This window comes from Anoplopoma fimbria, chromosome 2 (genome assembly GCF_027596085.1).
Source record: "Anoplopoma fimbria isolate UVic2021 breed Golden Eagle Sablefish chromosome 2, Afim_UVic_2022, whole genome shotgun sequence".
Classification (NCBI taxonomy): Eukaryota; Metazoa; Chordata; class Actinopteri; order Perciformes; family Anoplopomatidae; genus Anoplopoma; species Anoplopoma fimbria.
The window spans coordinates 22,898,345-22,924,776 of record NC_072450.1 but is presented as its reverse complement, the minus strand read 5'-3'; the positions used below and the strand labels follow the sequence as shown (position 1 = coordinate 22,924,776).

The window sequence follows — 26,432 nt, the reverse complement described above, 5'->3', positions numbered from 1 at the left end:
AGTTAAAACTTCTCTGTTCTTTTGAAGTTGTCGCTGCTCTTTGTCCCATTGCCTGACCCTCACTTTTGGGTGAAAACTTTGGATCTCCAGCATTTGATTTCTAAGTGACAAGAAATAGAAAAGCAGTTTTTTTTTGTCTTGATTGCCATTCTGTTTTGATTGTATCTAGGAATTTGCAAAAAAATTGAATAGTTTTCATAAGGCAAAAGTGTATTGCTTCTGTAATGCTATGCACCACTATCAAACACACCCTTGGTCCTTCATCTGCTTACAGTACAGGTTTAGAAACCATTGTAAACTGGACCTGGAAAGACTGAAGGAATTGTTAGGTTTATGTAAGGGAGTGCCCTATTTTCAGCATTATTAACTTCTAACAGTTCTCACACAACATGTGGATCCAGAGAGATCTTAGTAGCCAAGGCCAGAGTTGATTACCTCCTTACAATTAGTTTAACTTGACTCAATTGTTAGGGAGGAAGCTTCCTAAAGATAGGGAGAGTCCAGTCCAAAATTAAAAATGTATATTTTTCCTCTTACCTATAGTGCTATTTATCAATCTAGATTGCTTAGGTGTGAGCTGCCTTGTTTTGAAGAACTGGTCGTGAGGATTGCTGCCTTCTTTAAATATAATGGTCCTAAATGGCATTCGGCTTGGGTTGATCAAAGCGGCAATTTTTTTTTTTAACTCAACAGCAATGTCTCTTACCAAAAGACCCGGGTACTGTAAATAATAATCCACAGACCTTGTTGAGAGCAGCTTCATGGAGGAACAATGTCTTTTAACCATTCAATCACCTTTTCTTAAGAATTGATAGATAATATTCAAGCAGGAAGTGCCGTTAGTGACAGTGTGGGCTCCATGGTAGCTCTGACAGTTTGGGGCGGGGCTTTCTTTCAGGTGGCTACTATACATGTTGCTCTTGCCCATGTCCACAGCTGTATATTACCTTGATTCTGCATTGATACTATACTAATGGATATGTACTTCATGCAAGCCCACTTCAAAACACCCAAACTCTCCCTTTAATGACTTATATTTCAGCCAGCACTAATGTAAAAGAGGAATTAGTTTGATTCTCTTTGTAGACAAACCCGGAATTGCCTTTTTGAAATCTATGGCTCCTTCACTGGAAATAAATGTGCCCTTTTCAAGGAAAATAAACCTTTATAAATTGTTTGTCCCAACTTTTAGATATTACTTCTTTATACACAGGCAGCAGTCCCTTGGATCCATCAAAGGCACTTTCTCCATAAGATGTGTCTTAAATCAACTTTCACACACAGAGCAGCAGGAAAATTCAATCCTCCTATAGCATATTTGATGGAGCAGTGTGCACTTGCTTAACCTGCTACAGAGTAATACGTCTCACAAATGTCATTGCTTCATATTAGTTCAACCTCCATTTCACTCTGGCCCCAAGCTCCTTACTCTGCATTATGATTCTTTGTTTTTGCCATTTGTCGTTTTTCACTCGGAAGATCAATATCACAGTATCAAGGCCTTTAACATTTAGTTGTTATACTGTTTTTCTATCTTTGTACAATGACACTGGATACATGTTTATTTTTAAACTGTAAAATGTCTTGCTCACTATTGATCTTGGTCAAATTTATGGGATCCTTTTCAAGTATATTTGTTTTTATCTTGTGTTTAATGGCCATTAATAGATCTGTAAACTCTCAAATAATGATATGATTATCATCCTCAAAAATGCAGTATTTTGTCAGACTACACAACCTATATAGATAATTATAGCTTTCACTATGTCTAAATGTTTTTCACTATGTCTATAGTAAATTAGTGCATATTTTCTTACTGGGCATGCAATCCTATGTCCTAAAGTTCTGAATTCTACTTGTAGTTTCCTCTTAAAGATTTACACAGTGGCGGATGAGTATGCAAGTGTTGCTGTCAGTTGTCAGTCTTACACTGTTATGATATCGATTCGATGTTTGTTATTTCAGTTGGGTGCAGAGCTTCGGGCATGAGGGTCTTGGACTGCTGCTGGACGTTTTGGAAAGGTTGCTGTTCAAGAAACCGTAAGTTTACACCCTCACTCATGTATTCTTGTGCAGACTCTTACCCATCTCACTCCTATTCTTTATTCAGAGTCCTGTATCTGTTTATGACAATGAAAACTCATTTTCAAACACCCTGCATACTGTTTGGAGTCTCCGTGCTGTACTTTAGAGACCAGCTGCTTCTCATTACTCTCTTGTGTCCCCAGGCAAGAGAAACTTGACAAAAAGAATCAACACAAAGTTGTCCAGTGTCTCAAAGCCATCATGAACAATAAGGTAATGACAATAGATTTTTTGTGTACTGACCCAATTGATTATGTTTCTTAATTTTGGTAGTACAGAAAGTTGTTTGTATAACCTTAGATTAATGCTTTTATTCGCCTAACACTAGGGTTTCATTCTTTACTAGCATTTTGTTTTAGTTGAAAGAAAACAAGTACAAGCAGAAATGTTTTCTGTTAATTAAAAGATTGTGTGTTTATGTTTTTCAATGGTTATTTGTGTCTGTGGGCATGATAACTTACATTAACTTTATTTGGGAGTGTCTGCCATTTAATGAACTCTCATAGACTCATTAAAGGTGCAGCTGTGGTGGCGGCTGTTCTACCACCAAAGTCAGAATTTTCCCATTCCTACATTCATGTTATTCAGTTTTGTCCTTTTACCCTTCAGGAAAAAAATCTATCTAAAATAACTTTTTTGTATTTAGAGTCAAGTCTGATCTCCAAGGGTAATTTTAATCCCATCCACGTCAACATCTGTTGTTTTCATGCAATTACCAAATTAGGCACCTGGGACTTCAATTACAAAGGGTTTATGACCAGTGGAGAAGAAGAGCAGCTACACAACAATATGGAGCCAATTTGGGGGGAATTTTACTAATGTCCTGATGCAATCTGGAGGATGCTGTGTGACACATTTGCACAGATCTAAGGTTCCTGGCGTGTAAAAAGTCCCCATTCTGGAGTTAGTACTTAACAGAGAGAATGTGTGACTGAAAGAGTGTCAGTGAAGGAAAGAGAAGCCATTGAGAGAAAGAGCGAGAGAAACAACTTTATTTGCAGATTATTTCATTATGGTAATGTATTACACAACAAATGAATAAGCATAGATCACTTAAAAGTGTGTCTATGTCTCTATATCTCAGTGCTGTTTTGTTGTGTGTGAATATCGCATCACAAACAAAGCAGTCTATTTTCTTTATGGCTCTTTAGATTCATTGGAAATGCAACAGGATCCTGCAAAATAGACTTCTGGTTATGGATTTAGTTCCTGGGACTCCTTACAGTCACTCTGCAGCAGAGTTTGGTCAGTGGACAGAAATGGACACAGACAGTTGTTGTGTTACACAGAACAATTTACCTTTTAGAAGGAAAATAAACAAAATGGCATTTGGAAAATACATGAAAAGGAGCGCAGGGCAATTAACCTGAAATGTACTGAAACTAACTTCTTGCATCTCTCACCGACCTGATTTAAGTCATTACATTACATTACATTACAGTCATTTAGCAGACGCTTTTATCCAAAGCGACTTACAATGAGTGTATTCAACATAGGTATTCTAGAGAACTACTAGTCACCAGAAGTCATAAGTGCATCTCCTTTCTTAAACAAGCATCTAAAAGCATAAACCAGAGCAAAAGTATAGTGCAGAAGCAAATTACTACGAAAACAATAATTGCAACAAACTAATACGAATACAATAAGTGCAACAAGTGCAACAAGCTAATACGAATGCAATCAGTGCTACGAGGAAGGCTCAGGGTAGTACTTCTTGAAGAGGTGAGTTTTCAGCCTGCGCCGAAAGATGGGCAGCGACTCTGCTGTCCTGACGTCAGTGGGGAGTTCATTCCACCACTGAGGGGCCAGGACAGAAAAAAGCTGTGACCGGGTGGATCGGCCGCAGGGACCTCTGAGCGACGGGGCAAGTCATGTCATTGTGTGGTAGATGACTTTTCCTCAGACAAGCTGCCATTTGTAGCCTACCCCTTCATTTACCTTTGATTTCAATGTATCACTGTCAGTGAAGTTGTGGATTTTTTTTTTTTTTTTTTTCAAAAACTTTCATAGCTCATTTTGTTATTATTTAGTTAGAGTTTGCTAAGATAAGTAACGACCAAAGTGATGACCAAAGCAATAAAACAATTTGATCATATTGTGATTAAATGTTTCCACTCAAGATCAATAGACAATTATATTGAACTACCGCCCAGGCTTGAGCACATGTGCTTAAAAATATGTTCTGTTAAAGTAGCTTTATTTCACAATACTTCCTCCTTCTATGCTGTTAGTCCACAGACGCTGTGAAAAAAAAATAAAAATAGAATCTTGCCACATGGAGCTAAAACCCAACGGAGACCGATATACAGGCGCTTTGGCACGGAGTGTGCTGTAAGGTCTCATGTAATCCTGCGTCTCAACAGGCGCCAGACGCCAGCATTTACCCGTAGGCCTCTCTGTCAGTCCAGACCTTCCCTGGCTAGAGAGGCATCTTGGGATGGGATGTACCCACAATGCCAAGAAGACAGGTGTTCTCTGCCAGCTGTCAGTGCAACCTTTTTTTTTTCTTCTTCTGCCTTCCTGCGTCAAGTCAAACAGTTGCATATTGTCTGTCACCAATGGCGTAATGATGTAATACTAAAAGTTACCACCCTGTGACAGTATCCATTGAACAACTTAACAGTATCAAGAGCACCAATTTCTCCATTATAGATTAGTATAAAGTATACAACTGACAGCTTTTTCTTCAATTTTATGCTCGTGATTTTGTTGAGACCCACAGAATACAATTTTTGCTAAGTATTGACACTGTTTATCGGCTGTATTCTTTACTTTAAACTGTATGTAAGCAGTGGTTTTGGGAAGATCTCCTAGGTTTTACAAAGTATATCAAAACAATTCAAAAAAAGATAGTGTGCACATCAGGCGTGTGTTTGAATAGACAATCCTTCTTCGGCTATGTCAACTTCCCTTTTTTTTTTTAACAGTGACAGAGGGCTGTCACAGTTCATCTATCTTTTGTTTCTGGAGATTCAGCAACCACTGGCTTCTTCAGCACAAAAGTACACGAGTACACCGTTTAATTACTGTGCTCTTGTCATGAAGTACGTTTTGTGAAGCCATCAATTATTTGAACAGTTTAATGCGTGAAGCAAAGCTAAAGATAGGGAATTTACCATGACAGACATCACAGAAATGTGACAGAAAAGTAATTATATTTCTATCAAAGTAAACAAACAATTTATCTACTTGCACATAACTCTTCAAAGACAAGGACAAATCTTAATAGTACATAACTTGTTTAGCTGACTGCCTCTTTAAATGTTTAAAGCCCACATCAAACAGGCAAACAGACAATTTGATTTTGGTTCCGTGCAATGCTTGGCGTTAGTGCCAGGTCAACAGAAGCACTTTATAATAGTTTTTCAAAAGAGAGAAAAAAACTCACTTTTTGATGCCTTCCTTGTTAAAAGAATAATTCATTGCTATACAAAGAGTGAATTAAGTGTAATGCATTATTTAACCTGGACATTTTTAATAAAAATCAAAAAAATCTCACATTGGTGAATTTATTAACCACAAGCAAGTAATGAAACTGTGTTGTATTTGTTTAGCAGTCATTAGAGCTCTGACTGTTGCTGAAACTGTTCTTCATTTTACAGTGCTGTTATCACATCCTACTACTGTATTGACAAGTACACATACAATAACGGTAGTTTTTAATAATGGTGTTCTTACAGGATTGTTTTTTCTTCTTTTTTTTGGCTTTGGCATACAACATATGGTAAAACTCTCAAAGCAGAATTAATCTAAATCTGGTTAATAATTACCCTGCCATTTAATCACATTTTCTGTTGGCCAAGTTCTGTGCTGTGCCAGACCTCTAAATGGCATTGCATTAAAAATGGAGCTAAAACTCAGAGTTAACCTTGAGTCATACTCTGGTCAAATATTTGATCATTCAAACTTAATTTGGAGTGAAGGTTAATACATTGAATTTGAATGAATCTTTTGCTCTTATGCTAATACGATTTTGTTTTACTGTTTCAAAGCACATTGTGTTCTTGTTGTTGCAAATGGGGAGAATCACAGCATATCTGGGTAATCATGTTTTGTGTCTGTGTTCACTTCAGTACGGCTTGGATCGAATCCTGGGAGAGGAGAAAAGTCTTGCGTTACTGGCAAGAGCCATTGATCCCACCCAGTCTGCCATGATGACTGACGTGGTAAAGCTGCTGTCAGCCATCTGCATTGTGGGCGAAGAGAACACGTATGCTCTTCCTTCATTCATTCTGTCAACATATCCATGTCTTTTGTAATGTTGAAGGACGATATTTTTAAAAAAAAATTGCAAAAGAGAGACTGGGTTGATAACTACCTTGTATTAGTCACAATAAATTAAAATCAAAGGACTTTGCAGGGCCTACAATATAAGAGGTGAAGCACAAAACAGCCAACAATTAGCAAAAGGCTTAACTGACAAAATGTCTGAATTGAAAACCTGTGATTTTGTGACGGCCATTGTTACTCTCAAAATAACATTTCACAACACTGGTGCAACTATACAGTACTGTATATTAGCAATGTATTGTAAGAGTCGTGCCTGATTAAAACGCAGAAAATATTTGAATATAGGTTGAGAGATTTAAAGTGGCTGCCATGTCATGTTCGACAGTATGAGACGCTACATTAAGAAAAATATAGTACAGTATGCATTTACAAGTAAAAGAAAGTATTATGTCCAGTTGAACAGAAGTTGATTTCATTACTGAAATAAGGAAATAATTGAATTAATTATAAGTTTTATCCATTAAAATTTTCATCACAATCCTACTCTAGTCATAGGTCACGTTTTACCGTGAAGGTGATGAAATCTCGTGGAAAAGCCCATCCACTCGCCTCAAATTTACAATAAAGGGACCTTGGGCGAAGTGGAAAAGGACGGAGCTCACCGTCAAAATCCCCTTTAAATGAATGTATGTCTTCCGGTTTTTTTTCCCCAACTGTGCGCTCATGCATTTCATGTTTTCATTTAGTTTGGAAAAGGTCCTTGAAGCAATCACCACAGCAGGGGAGTGGCGAGCCATGGAGAGGTTCAGTCCCATTGTCCAGGGACTACGAGATCGTTCGGTTCAGTTACAAGTAAGTGCAAAGTACATGTACTGTACAGCCACTGACCCCTTGTCGTTTCCCACAGATTTCTCTGAAATTAAATATGGAATGGCTGTAGGAAGTTGAATATTTTAACGTATCATAATCGCCCTGTGCTCAAGGGTCTCTTAGTCACACAATCTTTGGTCTAATAAAGTCTTCTTTCCAAGACGTCTTTAGTTAAAGTCTTGTTTTAAGCCAAATGTTAGTGTTCCAGCCACAAAGGCAACATTGAAGCACATATATATTGTTCTTGGAACGAATTGGTTAATGTAAAAATACTGTTTAAGTGTCCTAGTTGAGGTTACTTGTCTAGAACCTGTCATCTGATTTTTCTAGTTGCTGTAATGAGCATAATCATTGTATAATGGTGTTAGTTGCTCAAATGAGATAAAGATGATTTGCATTTGCAATAAGTAAAAACCTCTACTAGTGATTCTGTTAGCAGTTTATCTAGTTATAAGCTGTGGAACAAACTACATTACGTATTGTAGAACTAGGTATTATATTTGTATTACATTGTGCAGTAAAAAAAACTATAACAAGAGTGCACAATGAAACAAACAAAAACAAAAGCTTTCTCTAATCTATACTTTAAAAAAGCCTTCTGTCAAGCTCATACGTTAATATATTGTAACTCAGAGTCCCCTCTTAATCCACTTTATGGTTTGACCATTTTTTTATCTGTCCATGTACATTGTCCATTCAATCATCTGATGCACTCCCTTTACATGTAAAACCTCTCTGTGGACATAATTGTTCAGACGTATCATCTCCCTGCTGATACATACGCTTGAGATACTGCACATGGGCTGCTTTAAACGGGGGACGGCATCGGTTTGTGTCACAAAAATGTAATTCATGATTAAAGTATGGTGTCTGCATTTTTAATTGGTATCTGAGGGATGTAAAAGGAGTGATCATTCATCCAAAACCACACACACACACACACACACACACACACACACACACACACACACACACACACACACACACACACACACACACACACACACACACACTCCGAGATGAGCATAAAACTCTAGAATACATTACCATTTGCTCCGTTGGTTGTTTCGTATACTTGTGCAATGACCATAGGTAAACTCGAATAAATGCTGATACCTTTTTTGCCCGCTGTAGCAAATCTCTCCAGCACTTGCTTTCAGTTTGCTGTAACTACCTTTGACAGGTGCAAAACCGTAGGGACACGCTAAGAGGGTAGAAGCAGCGGCGGAGGAAAACAGTGAGGGAAGGATTTGATGATTTGTTAATACTTTCCACTTCCTAATACACAGCACAGTTTCCTTTTAGCCCCATGCATTATTAAAGCATAGCTACTGTTACCCTGACCATGATACTGGGTGGCCAAAGGCTCTCTGTCCGACTGGACTCCATTTATACACAGTCTCCCCTGGCTGCCAGCCTTTGGCTCAGGGAAAGCATTCATTTATACCATAAGTGTAAACAGACCACCAAGAGTGAAAGAAGCCTGAATTCTCTCTTCAAGTCTGAGTGTCTTTTACATATTTGTGATGAGAGGGGATGACTCAATATACTGATATGATAGATTGAAAATGATGAGCTGGAATCAAATTACCGACTTCAAATACTCTCACACTGTAGCATATATAGTTTACTCATTTAAAATGATGGAAAGCATTGCAGTGATCTTTCTTGCTCCCCCTTTGTCTCGCGTTATTGATTAAGTGTTTCCAGCAAGTGTCAACTCTGTGCGAAATTGATTTTACTCTGAATGAATGTGTGTACACTGAAACCAGAGGATATTTGGATTTTAGGCAATCATTCAAATAATTGATACCATCTTTAAATTTAACAACGGCATTGTTTTGTTGACGGCCATTGCACCCCAGTGACATGTCAAGGAAAAGGTTTTGTGACACTTTTTAATGCTACCTATCTGTATTATAACATCAACATTTTACTTTGAAGACTGTTAATAACTAAGGTTGAGTGCCATGACCAAAAATGAGAGTGCGCCATGGAATCGACAATGAACTAGAAAACATCTGAATACCCTTCCCCGGCTCCAGCATTGCCATACCCTCTTTTCACACATGAGTGGATTGCTTTACTGATCAATAATTTATTTTTCTGTCTGTGTCTGCCCGGCTAGTTGAAGAGTCACAGGATGCGGCGGTCCCTGAGCAGTAAACCAAACTCATGGAGGAGCAAAAAAAAAACGAAAAAAAAAAAAACAACTTCCAAGAGAGCGAGTTTGCCCTTAAATTGACTGTTAGTTAGTTTGGTGTGTATGGGTCTGCAGTTGTTGCATTAATATTAAAATCAGCCCCCCTCGTTGGTGACTGGAGAAAATAGACATGCATTAGTTATGGTCCTCTGCTTCCAAGGGACATAACTCATTTAGAATGCATGCCTGCATGCTTTTCATCAACTTCTGGAAGAAGAAGTCTGTCATCTCTTTCTTTGGTTCTCCCTCTCTCACCCTACTCTCTCTCTCTTTCTCTCTCTCTCTCCCTCTCTCTCTTTTTGTTCTGTGTACCCTTCATGCTGCAGGTGGCATGCATGCAACTCATCAATGCACTGGTAACATCCCCTGATGAGCTGGACTTCAGGCTGCACATCAGAAACGAATTTATGCGCTGTGGCCTGAAAGAGATATTGCCGGTAAGCACACACACGCACGCACTCACACACACAATATAAATTCACACTCACCTTGTATTAATATTTAAATGAGGTGTCCACTTCAGTGGAATATTGGAGATTTGCTCCAGCAAATAATTTATGAAACACAGAGGAGAGTTTGCACGTCCTCTGCCTGTGCCAGCACCCACAATCCAATAAGGTTTCTAGTGCCTTGGCTAATAATCTTCCTACTGGCTGTTATGCCATCTAGCTAACATGTTTATCTGTTGTAAACATTATTGCAGGAGCTGCCAAGAAAACAATAAATTAAAGCGGGGTGCTGGTCCCCACACCTGTTTATCATGATGAGTAATAGTGTTTAGAACGAGCTCCTTGCCTTCACTTGAGCTTGATGCTTCCCTTTTGGTGCCATTGTCAGAAAGGGTCTCAAGCCCTTTCTCTCTGATTTATTTTGCTTTATTCTAATCGCTTTTACCCTTTTTCGTCTTTTTCTACCTTTAATCCATCCAAAGCAACTGACAACCATCAGGAATGAGGCCCTTGACATTCAGCTCAAGGTGTTCGAGGAGCACAAAGAAGAGGACATGATGGAGTTCTCTCACAGGCTGGAGGACATCAGGAGCGAGCTGGAATATCCTTGTCATTATTGCAAACGGACACATGTAACACTAAGTTCTAATTCAGCGTCTGTTTTTCTTGTAAATGTGGCTAACATGTGAAACGTTCAGGCATCCAGCTAAGGTCAGATGTCCCTAAAAATATATTGTTTCATCTCTATTTTTTCTAATTTCAGTAGCTTCTTCTTTTTTAGAATGTGAAATGCTGTGTTTAGATTTGCTCAAAAAGTCCTTGACTCTCTGCACTGATGTGGGGGATGTGTTCAGTATTGTGCAGAGCATGGTGAAGGACAGCAGTGCAGAGCCCTATTTCCTCTCCATACTTCAGCACCTGATGCTTATACGCAATGACTACTTGGTCAGGTAAAGATCAGCAGCACACACGTTACTCACAGAACATTAATTGTCTGAAGTGTAATGAAGCATGCATTTATTTTATTCACTTCTCATCGTCATCCCTCAATTACCCTCAGTGTTTTGGACTTTCTTCATTTGTTTTTAATCTGCGCTATTTATTAGCTCTGTTATCATTTTTATGCTCTGCTCTGAAGTGTACAGTGATATAACTTATGGTCCGTGCGATAATAATAATGATGACTGACATACAGTTTTAATCTCTCATTTTAGCCGATTGCACACACAAGCTAAGGTTCCGAGCAGCTTTTGAACACTGGTAATGATGTACACTGGTGAAGAGCTTATGTTTTGTGGCGGTCCCTCGCCTTAAACCCTCTCAATGACATTGGCTAACAAAGAGAATGGTGTCTCTTTCATCTCCAGTCAATCTAAAGCAGCCATGGCTCCAGAGTATTTCTCATCTCCTATTAATGGTGCTTCTCAAAGGCTTATTTAATGTCGGTTCTCGCACAGCAGGGTGTGGGTTAAACCTTGGCTTGATCAAAAGATGGAGCTCTAATCTGAAGAATATGAAATGCATCACCTGCAGTTTTTCTCCCACACAAAATCAACACCTGAGCTGTCTGGCACTCTGCTCCGGCTGTGGGCTGATTTAGTTTTCTTCTTCTGAAATTATTACAAAATGTTAACATTGGTGTTGGGGCTGCCATCACTGCTGCCATCTATTTTGCATGCATCACTAACCAAATAAGAATATTACCATACACACAAAAACACACTGCCCTCCCCATGTTCAGTTCTAGACTACACAGCCTTTGTTTCTTAACCGTCTGGTAGATAACCAGCTGAACCACACCTGTTACAGAAACAGCTATACTTGATATCATTTATGCATTATTGGGCAACAATTCAATCGTATAATTTGTCATTAGAATCAACAGCTTAAACAATTAGTCAATAGACCATTCATCCCTCCACTCAAAATCTAATCAAATGTCCAATATAGCCTGGCAACTGTAACTAGGCACAGCAGTTCTGTCAGTTTTGAGATTCCTCCATCTGCTCCATTAAGAACGATACTCCATGTACAGTATGAAGACTTCAGAGAGTGCTTTTTTTTTTTGCCTTTTCAAAACCAAAGCAACATGAGCAAAAAAAGGTTAAGAGATTAATTAAACTGTGTGACTGTCTGCTCTAACATAAGCTACTAACGTTGGCATGTCCAGCCAGTGAACCACTTACTTACCTAACCTAGTCAAACTAACCCAGAGACACTTCCAGGTTCGAGAACGTTTTTTATACTTTGCGGGATTATAGGTTAAGTCTCAAAAAGAAAAAGTGGGAACAAAAAAAAACACTGTTTATGATAGCACATCCACCCTGTAACCGTTTGTCAGTATTTTCTCACTGTGTGGAAGCCGGTCCAGAATGCTATCAGAGTTTAGGGTTACATTAACTTCTATGTCTTGCTCTTATTTGGGTTTGTGGAGGTTAACATTCCAGAAACACCGCCGAAACTCGTTAACCAAGATAGCGTAACGGGTGTTAAATACATGTGCAGGTCCTCATCCAAAAGCCTTTTCTCTTGAAAGCATAAATCTCAACCCTCTTGTGCTTGTCCAAGTATGTGACCTAAGCACCTGAATGGGGTTATATCACAATCAAATTGAAGTCTCTGGGCATTGGTAATTGTGATGGCCACTCTGTGATGGCCACATTTCATGGCCTTAGCGACTATTGGGTAAATAAAAAGATCATATCATTAAAAATAATTGCTACAATTGTCATGAAAGCAAGATTTCTTTTGGTCTTTTGGATGAAGATGCCGATAGCATTCAATGCTTTAGTGCGGACATGGCTTTATAGATACATTTAGAATACATGCATTCACAACATATTTTCCATTTGTTTATTGGTTGTATTGGGACTGAGGTTGGCAAAAAACTTTTCAGTTTTTAAGCATGTGATGACTGTTATCCTAAAAGGCAAACACATTCTTGTACACACCGTATATATATAGTAAGTTATTATTGATAATGTGATGATTGTAAAAGGCGTCGTTTAATGCCATGGATGATTGCATATTTCCACCCTCAATCTCATACCACGTTGTAGCTCGTCAGACTCCTTTAATTGCCTTCAAGTATTTCTTTAGAAAGTTTTCCTCAGGCATTTACGTACCCTTGATATGATTCATTTTTACCATTGGCATGTAAAGCTTCATAATTCACATGATCCTCCTTAATGCACTGCATTTCTCCTGACTGACTGGTGTAGTGAACTTTAGTTATTTAATTCTTGGCATCTTTGATGTCAAGAATATATAAAATCCCCTTTTACACAGGGCTCTCAAAGTCACAGAGTAATGAAAGGAACACCAGCAGTTTGACTGACAACATGCCTTATTCCATTTGATTGTCAGTATTTTTTCTCAATCATAGACATGGTATTAATGCTATCAGATCGAGTCTCATATTTTATGAGGAGGTGGAAGGCACTGTTCCTGATTTATCGATATTTGTAAGTCTCAAAGTACGAGTTAATCATTTGGTGTAGAAGGGATTTGGACTCTCGGTGGCATTGTTATAATACAATAATGAGCAGATCAAACAGACAATATCCCTTTAACTTGCAATAGCACTGTGTCTCCCAGCCTTCCATGTCATTTGTCGTTAAATAATTATATCTCCTCTCTGCTATTGTGGCATTCCCTTGGTTGTTCTGTGATCTTTGCCTTTCACAGAGTCATTTGAAAAAATGTACCCGCAATTACTCAGCACCTGGTAATAGGTTGGTGTGTATTCCCCATTGTTCAGTACCATCAACACAGTTCCTATATTAAAGTGTAATTGGTGTATAAATGAAAGTTTTAGTAGCTTTATAGAAACCAAAAGAACCTTTAATTTAATCAAGACAGTTAGCCTTTTTCATTTATCATCAATGAAAGTCTAGATTCTGGAAAATAACTGAAAAAAAACATAAACTAGAAATGTTTCATCCCCCATATTTATTTATGGAATACATGCTTTATATCTGTTTACAGAGAACAAGGTCTCTTTTCATCTGTCCTGTCTCATCATCATTCTTATTCTTTATTTCTTTGAAAAATATTTCCCTTCCCTGCCATCATTGTGTGGTGGGAGTTGGCCTTTGGTGTTAGAGAAAGATGTATAAGAATTCTGGGTCGACCTGATTCTCATCTCTACGTGGTTAATTATGTAGTTTGAGGCAGGTAACATGTATTGTGATGCTCTGTGTCAGCTGCTTTTAAATTGCACCTGTTGTTTGAACATCAGGCTTTGATTTGACTCGCTAATGCGCCCCGGCTTGCGGCGTCCCTGTTATGTTTAGAATCTCTCATATCTAATATGCAATGACTGTAGATGTTGTTTGGATGTGCCACATTTCCCTCACTAACCTTGATTCTCCGGCAAGAAGCTCATTTTCTCTCATGCCTCAATCTTTCTAGATAACAGCTCTTGTACAAATGCATACACAAGACAGACTATAATAATGAAATTAAATCAAATTTAAAAACATTGTCCTTTCTCACTGTCTCTGTTGACTCTCTTGTCTCACTTGTCTTTGCCTCTCAGGCCCCAGTACTTTAAGATCATTGAGGAGTGTGTGTCACAAATTGTGCTCCACCGTAGCGGCACCGACCCAGACTTCAGTTACCGCAAGCGCCTCGATGTGGACTTCAGCCACCTCTTCGGCAAGTCCCACACTTCTTTATGTACATTACAGGGATTTCAAATATAACACAAATGATTTTAATTCGTCCTTTTGTTTTTTAGAGGTGTGCGTTGATAAAGCTCGAACCGATGAGTACGAACAAAGAGCTTCAGAACTGGCACAGAAGGCAAGTATTGACAAAGAAACAACTTAGATTATCATCCCCCTACACATCCACTACACCGGGCCAAAACAGAGCCCGCTAAGGCATTTATTCTAATTTGTTCTATAAAATAATATCTTTTTAGATAACAAAACATTAACACTGTGAAGTAAACATGGCACCAACAATTCCTGGGGGCTTGTGTTAGAAAATAACAATGAGCAATAATAATGAGATCATAGCAGTAGCTTGAGAGCCAAACTTACTGCACATTTGCAGTCAACACTTAGCAGAAAATGGCTTTAAAATGCTCTTTGATTTTTTTCCTCCCAAAACCCCCAGAAATTTATTTTTTTGAAAGTGAGCATTACTGGATATAAAATAATAATCAGACTGATTGCTTTAAAATAGTAGAATCAAGGAAACCAAACAGTTTTTTTAAAAATCAAATTAAAGAGTATTTGTTGTCAATAACGCTTGTACATATACTGTTGATTTATCAGTTTCAGAACAGTGAAAACTTGTTCCTCCCATATAACTGTAGTTAAATGCAAAGTTCCTTGTGTGCGTTTTAATGTGAGCTACACCTGGAGCTACTATATTAGGGTTCATCTTTGAAAGTTGGTAAATACATCTCAATACAATGCAAAACCAGTATTTCACACACACACACACACACACACACACACACACACACACACACACACACACACACACACACACACACACACACACACACACACACACACACACACACACAGACACACACATGCTCGTGAAATGTGTGAGGTCAAATGGATTGGCTGCTAGGATTAATTTAAGTCAGGGTCGCAGCAGGTTGTAGATCCTGATTAGAAGGATGGGCTCACTGATTGGCATGTGTGTTTGGTAATTAAAATATTTAATTAACGAATAGGAGTTTTTAAAAAAGGTTGAAATTTAATCAGGAAACAAAGATAATCAAGGTAAATGTTGATTCTATAAAATAATTACACCATTAGATTTAAACAATTATAATGAATACTGCTTCTATTAATTCCTACTTACGTTAATTTATTAATAGCGTTTTGCTAGTGTGTTATTTGGGATGTGTGTTTCTCTCTCCAGTTTGACGAGGAGTTTCTGAGCAGACAGGAGGCACAAGCTCAGCTGGTCAAGTGTGATGAAAAAATAGCTGAACTCCAAGCAGAGCTGCAGGCCTTCAGATCCCAGGTGAACGACCTGTGCTGTTTTCAGTGTCCTCTTTTGTGAAATGTGTTAATTCTTTAAAGGGGTGTGAGATGTGAGAAAACGCTGGATTGGATCACTCAACCAACCCCATTTAAATGTGAAATATACTGCAATTCAACTTTCTCGTGAGATGTTTTCGTTATTTTTGGGGCTGTCATTTTTATATATCCGTTGGAGCCTGCAGCTTGGGTTGACACGGAGGCTCTACTGGCCAGCTGACACTAAGTCTAATGAGAACATTGACCAGTCCCTATATTGGCCATTTCTGAATCTCTGATCTTTATCCTATGAGAGGAAATTGTTCTGAAAGCAATTTATTCTGACAACCCCCTTCAACTTCACTTCTGGGCCTTACTTTAAACCCCTCCCTCCTCAACACTCCACAGAGATGCTCCCATGCTCTGGCACTGCAAGATAACTACGCGCTCTGAGAGGAGAGGAGAACTTCCTTCTTATTTTTCCTGATAATTTTTCAATTTGAGTGAGCAAACACAGAATGAATACTCAATAGTACCTTGTTTCAAATGGCGGCGGTACATTTATCAAACGCCGGCACATACATACCCACTCTTCGTCCGTCTGTGTCAGTCTAACTCACCGACACGCACACACGCACACACACACACACACACACACACACACACACACACACACACACACACACACACACACACACACACACACACACACACACACACACTCCTACACTTTGTTTAATCAGCAAAGGAGTTCTTCCCTCTAGAGGCAGTGGCAGAGAAAAAGGCCCAGGGCTGACCTTTAGTCTGCGTCTTTAATCTAAAACCAGTGCATGGATCAATAAGCCATTTGCTCTGTATGATACCATTTACGGAACTTTGTAGCCTCAGTTATAACATTTGAGTTTTAGCTTTCCGATGAAAAAAAAATCAAAAACAAGAAAAACGAATCATTGTTGGAAGGCTCTGGACAGAATCTTGATTGTTTATGAGCACTTGGCCCCTTCATGACGGTTGAGAGACCACGCCTCCGTTATCTGCAGCACAGTGGTATTAGAGAGGAAAGCATATTGGGCTTCACACTTGGCAGATGCTGAATTTAGTCTGTTTCTATTTTTTTTCTCTTCACTTTCAGACATTTTTCCATTCAAATTTTTTTTTTAAATGTGAATGCACCATTTTTTTTATTTTATTCAGGAAGGGTTTCTTGAGCACTGCTCAACACCAGCAGCCAGCTTAACAGCTGACATTGTGTTGTTTTTTTATTCTGAATGAATCCCCACGAAGAGACCAAAATCTATTTTTCTTTTTTTATCTCGGCAACCAGTATCATCACCATCGCAACAGTATGACTCAATAATGTTATTTAAATTGATTTTTGGATGTCATTGGAGTTCTCTTGATCTCCAGCATATAATGCTTAGGCGACATATTTTAAGTATAATAATCTTGGATTTGGTAATTGAGATTTGGTGATGATAGTAAAAAATAAGTATTAAATGCCTAGCTGCAGGGTAACTCAATAGCGCTTATTTGTTTTGAGCACTTAAATGGCAATACTAGACCGTTTCTTTCATTTTAGGCATTTTGGATGTTATATTTGCTGGAGTCAGGAGAGAATTTTTGGTCCCAACAAACATTATTTTTTCTCCCTACCTTCCAGTTTGGAGCAGTACCTGTGGTTCAGTCCTCTGCCCATGTCGGACAAGCATCATCTTCCTCAGCGCTCCCGTCTGGGCCTCCACCACCTCCCGCACCTGGCATGCCGGCTCCCCCTCCTCCGCCTCCTCCACCTCCTTTACCTGGTTGTCATGCCCCACCTCCCCCACCCGGAATGCCTCCTCCATTTGGTGCTCCCCCTCCACCCCCTCTAGGGTTTGGGGGTTGTCTAGGCTCCCCGCCTCAACACGTGCTGCCTTATGGCCTCAGGCCTAAGAAGGATTTCAAGCCTGAGACCGCCATGAAGCGCCTCAACTGGTCCAAGGTAAAACACTGCGAGGTGTTTCTAATCTTTAAACAGTCCCCATTTTTATATCATGCAGTCTAATATGCCACTAACTAAAAACAAATCTTGAACTCACTGACAAAGTGAACACAACTGAGCGATCTACAGTATAAACACAGAGATTGGAGATGTTTCCCCATCGTGCTGGATCATGGTTAACAAAAAGTTTTGGACAAGAAACTGAAATATTTAGGCCAGATATTTATAGTAGCCCTTTTCTTAGCTCCTTCTTCCTTTGTTCCTGATGTTCATTGGCAAAAACCTGAACAGTACAGATGTTTTTCTTAGAATTAAACAACAACTTCCTAAGTCTGTGCCAAGTAAGTAATAATAATTGAAAATAACAGATGATCAGATGCTGTTGCCAGAGCAGCCTTAGTGGCCCCTACACAGATGTTGTTCTCGGCAGAGCAATATTGGTTCACACCACAAGTGATGTTAGTTTGGGGTTTGATTAATAATTGAATCTCAGATGTACATCGGTACAGGTGTTCGGCAAACCAAACCATATGCTTGCAATTTCAAAGTGGCATGAGGAGGACCTGTCTTTTGACACAGCTGTATGGAGCCCCCACATGTGGTTATGTTTGGGACAAAGCTGTTCGTAAAACTTCTTCAGTAATAAGACTTCAACCTTCTCACTCTTGTTGGGTGGCTCAGCCAGTGTGAGAGAGTGACCGAACATTCTAATGATTAGAGAGTTCTGTGACAACACAGACAGGAAGACCCACCAATCCATCTAGCACCAGCAAGGCCTTGACCAGCTGTTTGCTTTTCACTTTCATATGAGCAATGTGTTAGCAAATAGTAGTCAGCTTACACATATAGCAGAAACAAGGCCACATGGGCCTCCATTAGTGCCCAGTTGCACCTGACTCCACTGGGACCTTTAGTTCAATATCCACAAGCATTTCAGCCTGACTCGGGTCCACCAAGTTGTAGCATTAATGCATTAATGATACCAAAATATGGAATGTTTATTAATAAGCCTCAAAAGGTTCCAAAAATATGCATTGTTAAATACATTAATTGGTAGATGAAGTGAAGTTAAGTGATTGCACTCCACTTCAGCTATTAAAAATAATCAGTATATAGCCTATTTTCAATAACAGAATTTAACTCTCATTAAATTCCCCTCGGGGTACCACCCTTTTTCGAAAAGGGAAAAATGATTCCTTTCTGGAGGTTTCTACTGAGCTCTTGACTTGTAAACAGTGACTGTAATGTTACTTACACACAAAAAACAGTATCAAGCTCTTTACAAGTCAAAGGTTTATTGCACAAGTTAAACAGGTCATAATTGAAGAATGGCAGGACAAAAGTGCAGCAAATCATTGGCTTGCTCTTCTTTGACTCTGCTATGTGACTCATATCTGCTTCAAATGATGTGATTCTTTAACTCTGGATGTTTGTTTTCAGATTCGTCCCCAGGAGATGTCAGAGGGCTGTTTCTGGGTCCGGGCTGATGAGAACCAATACGCAAAACCAGATTTACTCGGCAGAGTCGCTCTCACTTTTGGTTCACAGAGAACAGGTTAGACTCCCACTTCATTTTTTATGTAATTTACTTATCAATTACACTTTTATTCTGATATTCTGCCGTCCGTCTCCCTGTCCCAACTTTCTGTCTCCTGACTGTCGCGCATTGGCTTACATTTTCAAACGTGGTGCTAGGGGAAAAAATGGCAAAGTTTCTTGGTTGAGCCGGAGGGGTAAAACAAGGAATAATAATGTGGATGTGTTTCAGTTTTTTTGTGGTGCACGTGTGCGCGCATGCATCTCTGCTAGAGAGTAACTGGCAATGTGTCTTCGTTGAAGAATATTTGCATGACCAAACACTGACATAAGTGCGTGCGTGATCGATCCAACCCTCAATGTAGCTGTTGGCAAACAAACTTGCTTTTTTTATATATATATATATATATATATATATATATATATATATATATATATATATATATCTCACTATCCATTCACTGAAAGAAAAGCAACCGTAAAAAAAGCAAGTTTGTTTGCCAACAGCTTAAATTTGGGAGCAGTTTGTTTGAGTGTATCCCGAACCAATCAGTAACTGTTTATGGATTCTTTATGGACTGAAAGAGTCAAAAGCATTTCCATTCAGTGTTGTTTTTCCCATCCATCCAAAGAAGCACTTTATGGTTCCCTCTTTATGGTTCATCTTTTCAAGTGTTGATTGTAGAAAGAAATGTTATGTATGCATATCAGAAGTCATCACTTATTTGTTAGTTTGATTTGGTCCAATTTTCCTCTTCTGTTTAAAGCAGGGGTGGGCAATTATTTTTCCCAGGGGGCCAAATGAGCAACTGAAAATATTTTGGAGGGCCGGGCCAAAATGCCGAACTCAATTATGCATCATCTAGCAGTCCCCAAAGGTTGCCATGCTGAGTTAAATTTTGGTGGGCCATTTTTTCCCGGTGGTAATGCTGCATGATAAGACACCATACAGTTACATCGTCACACATTAGTATGGCTGGCAAGATGTGGAATATTCATGTACAAGGTTGTTGGAATGATTAAAGCCGGAGCAGGAGGTAGCATGAGATGTTATCAGTCTTGTCCTCTCCTGTGTGTGGTCTATTAGTCCCTTCTCTGATGATTTATTCACATGTCTTGTGTTTTCTCTCTTGTCCTGTCACTGACTCAGCTAGCTTATGCCAATTTGAATTATTCATCCGGGTGTTATCTACCTGTCACAACTCTATGCCGCCTCCGCCCTACACACCAGTACACCCCCCTTGTTCCCTACCGTCAAGGTGTTGAATAATGGAGGCAATCTAAATGGCAAACAGGTAGACAGACAGTCATGCAGGTGTTCCTCTGGAGAGTACAAAGGAAGGATGTCCACCTGCAGATAGTTCGGTTAGGGTAATGTCCCAGAGCCGGCACACGTTCTCACACCGCCTTTATTTTACAGTAATCATGAAACACCTCTCATCATATGTTAGGGCACAGAAAAGAACTGCTGCTCTGCGGTATGCCGACCGCCTGGTTTCTTACTGCTCATGGGTAATGCATTTTAGATTTGCCAAGAACGCCATGAAACACTTGACTAAATAAAACCTTTTTCGGGGTTTTGAGTCCTTTCTCATAGTTGTGTTCCTCCTTGGTTCCTCCCGTCCCAGTGGAGGGTGTGCAGCAGCATGGGTTGAGCTATTGAACCCAGCTGCTTCCGTTGTGCGTCTCGGTGAGCGTACTTGTATGCATGCGAGCGCACGTGAGCTTGTCGTCTTATTAACTCAGCCATGTAGTATCATGTTCCGTCTCACTTAAGAGCAGTGGCATCTGGATCAGCATTAAACATTTAAAAAAGTACACAGCATGAAATGGCATTCGCTCAGCTTTTTCTTATTAAGTATTCATTTATATCCCTTGACGCTTCATTATTCTTTCACAATGTTTGCGAGTCTCGCTGTTGTTTTGTAAGAGAATCACTGCCATCCTGTACACAAACTGCTGAGTTTGGATTGGGGACTTGGAACCATCACTGTTGTGTTTCTGGCAGACCTCGACTTAATCAAGTGTAATTAAAAATCCAGTGATTTATTTTTTTATTCTTACTAAAAGTGTTTGAGGAGTGAAACGCATATTTCTTTGACTAAGTAGACATTATAGGCACAGCAGCAATACCCTTTGGCTCCTCTGTTTATCTATTCAGAGTGGGTAGTTGTTTTTTGGCAAAGGGTCAGAGCCACTTTAACACATCTCCTCTCTGTTAGAGATTGCGGTAAAAGTTTTTACTTTTGAGCAAGCAGGTCAGAGCTAACTAAATTAAATAAGACCATACTGAATAACATGAGTAGATTCCTGTGCTCGTCTCTCAAATCTCTGCTCATTGGCTGCTAACCTTTGATACAAATGGCCAATCCTAATCACCAATGGAACCTTTCAATTAGAGGCGAAACAGTGAAAGGATGGTCCTCTGCAATGATTTTAAGGATTTAGTCTAATAGAGCAATCACAGAGTGGCTGTAAACAGAGGAGGAGCAACAGCGGGGGGAAAAGAAGCAAAATTGCATTCCATTGAGTTTCTTAAGCCAAGGTAGAAGTTTCCTCTCATTCTTTTTTTAAAATTCACAATATCACATATCCATACAGGTAATCTTTTCTTTTTCAAACTCTTTTGCAAGGTTGTCTCGTAAAAGTTTTGGGCAAATCGGGCCAAGATCAGTTCGTGTTATTGACTCAGCCAAAATAGCCCTTAATTACTGGGCCCGCCAAGAGAAGCACAGGTTAATCGATTTTGTCCGTAAATTACAATTGAAGTCCATCAGAAACAGTCAGATAAAAAATTGTCTCACTAAAATTCTGGTAATTTTTGTCCATCAGATATGTAAAAGACTAGATATTTATTCTACTACTGCCAGGCATTCAACAATTAGCACCCCCCCCCAACAAAAAAAGAAAAACAACCTTACTGAACACTGTTTATAAATCAAATAAATTCAAATATAGGGGTCATCAGATTACTGCATACCATGTATGTTTTTTAATTACCACATTTTAACATTTCTAATTAAAAGAAAATAAATATTCAGTGTTTTCTAATGTATTATTCCAGAATTTTTTCTGACATTTTGGATTATTGCTGTGGTATCGTTTCAGTATCAGTATTGAAATATTTAGGTAGGTAGGGAAGCCCTGAGAAGCATGTGAGTAAATAAATCTGGTGATCCTTTTTACAAGTCTGATCTAAATTGTTTTCTCTCTTGTGTATATGACAGAAGAAAAGGTAAGAGATTTTTTTCCAGAATAATCTTCCTAAAATCCATACTTCTTTTTTGCATCTGTAATAGAATTAAAAAAAAAAAAGTATTATGTATTTTTTGCCATGTGCCAACAAGTGTTTTCTTTGTAATACCCATTTTGGCCACAGGAGGCTCAAGTGCACCACCACCACCACATGTTCTAAATTGATTTTTTTTTGTCTCCTCTGAGGGCTTCCGTATACATTTCAACCTTAAGGATTAGTATCAGATACCTCTACTTCCATTCAAGGAAACGGCTTCACTAGTCTATGGGTGAAGGCCACCTATACTGAAAGCTTGATGCCTCCAATACATCAGTTCATCATTCTCACTTTTCAGATAGCAGACAAATGGGGGAAATGTAGTTAACACAGCCATGTTCCATGTAACACAGCCAAGTTGGATTTTTTTTCAACTATTAAAATTCCAATCACTTTTCTCCCAGGTTACAATGAAAGGACATTTATATGCAGCTCACTTTTCAGCTGTGATTCAATAAAAAAACAATTAGGCTCCGTAAGAAGGACCATTTTAGTGGGGGATGCTGCGGATGCAGTGTTGTAATATTTCAAACTTCTACTACAGCTGAGTTTATTCAAATGACCTTAAGAGATGTGCAACAGCTAACAACACTGTTAAACATTGAAACATACAGGGTATCTTCATAACGCATGTGTTGGATGAATATTGGATTATGAGATGTTTTTCCTAATAACAGATACACGTATTTTTTAAGTAATGATTATTACATTTCAGAAAGAAAAATGTTTGCTTGTTCAATATGTGAAATTTTTCTTAAACATTTCTTTTTTGTTCTTTGCTAAATATCCAGTGAAACAAATAAACTCTTACAGTAGGTGCTGCTCACGCATCTGGTTCCTTGGCTCGATAAGGCTGTTTATCATTTTTGTGCCTTGTTCTTTGACCGTTGATCACATAGTGGAGAAAAAGCAGGTTCTGTATGATTAAAGTCATTGATGGAGCTTTTAGGTTGAGTATGAATAGTTAGGGGTTAGCTAAAGTTAAGCGTTAGATCCATGAGTGAGGCTTGTTTCATTGTGATTAATAATCACAGATTATAAATTAAGCATAGCTAATGATGCTTCAATGACTGCCTTTGAACTCTAAGCTTTAATATGTTCCCTTGACATCTGAGGGCTTTAATTGCAGTCTTTGTGGTAACTGTCTCATATACTGAGGGCGGAGCTCGTAAGGGTAGAGAAGAGTCCTTCCTCTTACAGCCTCACCAAGGAACTTCAAAAGAGAGAGACCAGAACAAAACATGAGCTACAGCACTATTGTGATTCATTGTAACAGGTTGTCTGCTGACCCGTGTAGTGAGAAACAGTGAAGTGACTGTAGAAATCTGTATTTTAATGGTGGTGTCTCAACAAGTGGTACTTTTATGGATGTATTTATTTAAAAAAAACCATTTAAGACTTGGACAGTAGAATTTATTTTTTGGTAGAAAATATCCACACGCATCAAAGAATTTAAAGTCACTGAGAAAATGGATTCATGCATTTCAAATTTGAATCTGCTTTCTCCAGTCTTTCAAATAATTTTCTACACATCACAAGTGAAATATGCACAAGATTATGCTGCAGCCACTGCTGTGAATGTGGATCAAAGCACATTTACACATTTATAAAAAAATGTGAAAGACAGGATCTGTACATGGGCAAGTCAGTATGTTAATACATGCAATGAAGGCAACGAATCTGTAAAATGATGTTCAATTTAAGTGAGCGAGCTGAGGCTCTGACCTGTGATGTCCAGTGTGAATATGAGACAGTTATCATTGACTATTAATGCCATTGGTGACTCAAATCACTTATCACTGCTAGAACATTAAGACTATTTCCATGAACTGACACGTCTTGAGATTCTGTAATTCTATGTGCAAGAAACTGTAAGACTTTTTCTGAAAACACAGACAAAAACTCTGTATGAACACTAACATTGCTTTATATCTGTTGTAATGCTTTCTGTTGTCTTTCTGCTGAAATGTCTGAAATAATGCTTACTTCAAACATAACTAACCTGTCTCTTTCTGCTCTGTCTCTGTTTCTCTCCCTTTCTCCTCTTGCTTTTTCTTAATTCTATGCTTGCAACTTCTGCTTGGCTGCATGATCTGCCTTCATGTTTGCTCTGGAACAGAAACCAAAGGTTAGTATTTTTTTTATGCTTTCACCCATTAGTTGCTTTTCTTCCTTGTTTAAAGTGCCGGTTTTAGTTGTTTCCATACTTAAAGTAGGGCCTTCTTCTTTTTACATGTATTTCCGAGTTCTATTCTTACAACCCAGGCACATTTTATCATCACAAAAAGTCGGGTTGATGAATAAAATGTCAACAATTTATTTAACAAAAAAAATAATTCAATGTAACACAAATTGCACATTTTTAATTAAAGAAAGAGCTTCAATACAGTAAAAGATAACATATAAGAGAACAATTAAACAATAACATAAAACAAAGCTTCCACCCTTTTGGAAATATAAACTGATCTAAATGTAGCTGTTTAGTGTCTCATTCTTCAGTACAGGCGACTCCTCCCCCATGTTAGCTCTTAATCCATGTCTGTCGCTCTCATTGGCTGTGGCTCTGCGTCCGGTCCAGATATTAAACCTGCTCAATATAGCACATCCTGAGGAATGAATTGCTTCAATATACTACATTAACCATCAACGCTGATTGGACATCCACATAAAAGGTGGAACATTTCCCCTTTAATCCAGATTTCAATTTCAGATATAGTGAAATTGTAACCTACAGATTAATCCAACATATCAGTTTTTTTATTTAGCAATAAAGAAACTTAACCCCTTCTGGTATTTGTGCTGAAATACTTTCCATAACTACATGACTGGGCCTAATGATATTTGTGTGCAGTATTGGGATAGGACACATAGAAAATACTCCTCATTAATGGACGATGGTTGCAGTTATATTATTTGTGTTTTTAAACTATGCAGGGGGAAATGTGAACAGCTCTGGGTACAGCTCTGGATGTCTTAACACTTAGGCTGTTCACGTTGCATATTCTTCATTCCCAGGACTATCACTAGCCCTGGGCTTAGAGTTGACCTTGGGATGACTAAACCCCCTTTCACACACATTGTTAACCCAGGGTTCACGCTGCTCTCCTACTAGCCGTGGGTTAAATGTCCGTTGGAAAATGTGACTGATGTTTACACTCTAGATTGATGGCCAAGGAGCCCTAGGCTTGTCAGGGTTAGCCCACTTTGGAGTGTGCCAGTGTGAAAGCTTTCTTAGCCTGGGGCTAAGTGCAGCATGAAAAAGTCCAACATTGATTTAAATCACCTTGGTCTTTGTTTGTTATTTGTAGTGCAATCAATGTGATAACTTCTACTGCTTGGACTGTTTCAAACCAGCAGGAGCGATTCATCCTGTTGGCTCTATTAGAGAGTAATAGAGGTTCATATGTGATTGTGCGGCACATTGATAGACTGCATTTCACAAAGTAGTTCAAAGCTTTAGTTCCTTCACATCCTTTAATGATGAGTGTGTGGTCCGTGTTCACATTTTGACTGGAAACTACTGAATAGGCGATTGTGTTGGTGGCCTTGCTGTAAGCTCTTAGCAGTGAAGCAAATGAATAGGTATTGACATTTCTGTTTCTTTTATTTTTTTTATTGTCTTTATCATCTCATTGCCTAAGGTTTATGCAATGGCCTCGCCATGTTTATTAATACGTTAATGTAACCTAGATTAGTACTCATTTCTATGGTGGGTTGATACTCAGACAAAACTTTACAGCTGGTAACATGTTGGGTTGGACATGGAGAGGCTGCTCTGGAGTATTTTAACTTCATT

General features: G+C 38.8%; 1 protein-coding gene across 1 annotated transcript in view; it reads left to right on the top strand.

Annotated features, from left to right (window-relative positions):
• LOC129101429 (protein diaphanous homolog 3-like) overlaps positions 1-26,432 on the top strand; it is a 157,935-nt gene that overhangs the window by 26,271 nt on the left and 105,232 nt on the right. The window contains exons 6-17 of the mRNA XM_054611260.1: positions 1,966-2,040; positions 2,229-2,298; positions 6,159-6,295; positions 7,062-7,167; positions 9,715-9,825; positions 10,320-10,438; positions 10,671-10,787; positions 14,378-14,496; positions 14,579-14,643; positions 15,727-15,831; positions 17,488-17,808; positions 19,249-19,363. Coding sequence (XP_054467235.1) covers positions 1,966-2,040; positions 2,229-2,298; positions 6,159-6,295; positions 7,062-7,167; positions 9,715-9,825; positions 10,320-10,438; positions 10,671-10,787; positions 14,378-14,496; positions 14,579-14,643; positions 15,727-15,831; positions 17,488-17,808; positions 19,249-19,363 — 1,460 coding nt within the window. The remainder of the gene's footprint in view (positions 1-1,965; positions 2,041-2,228; positions 2,299-6,158; positions 6,296-7,061; positions 7,168-9,714; positions 9,826-10,319; positions 10,439-10,670; positions 10,788-14,377; positions 14,497-14,578; positions 14,644-15,726; positions 15,832-17,487; positions 17,809-19,248; positions 19,364-26,432) is intronic.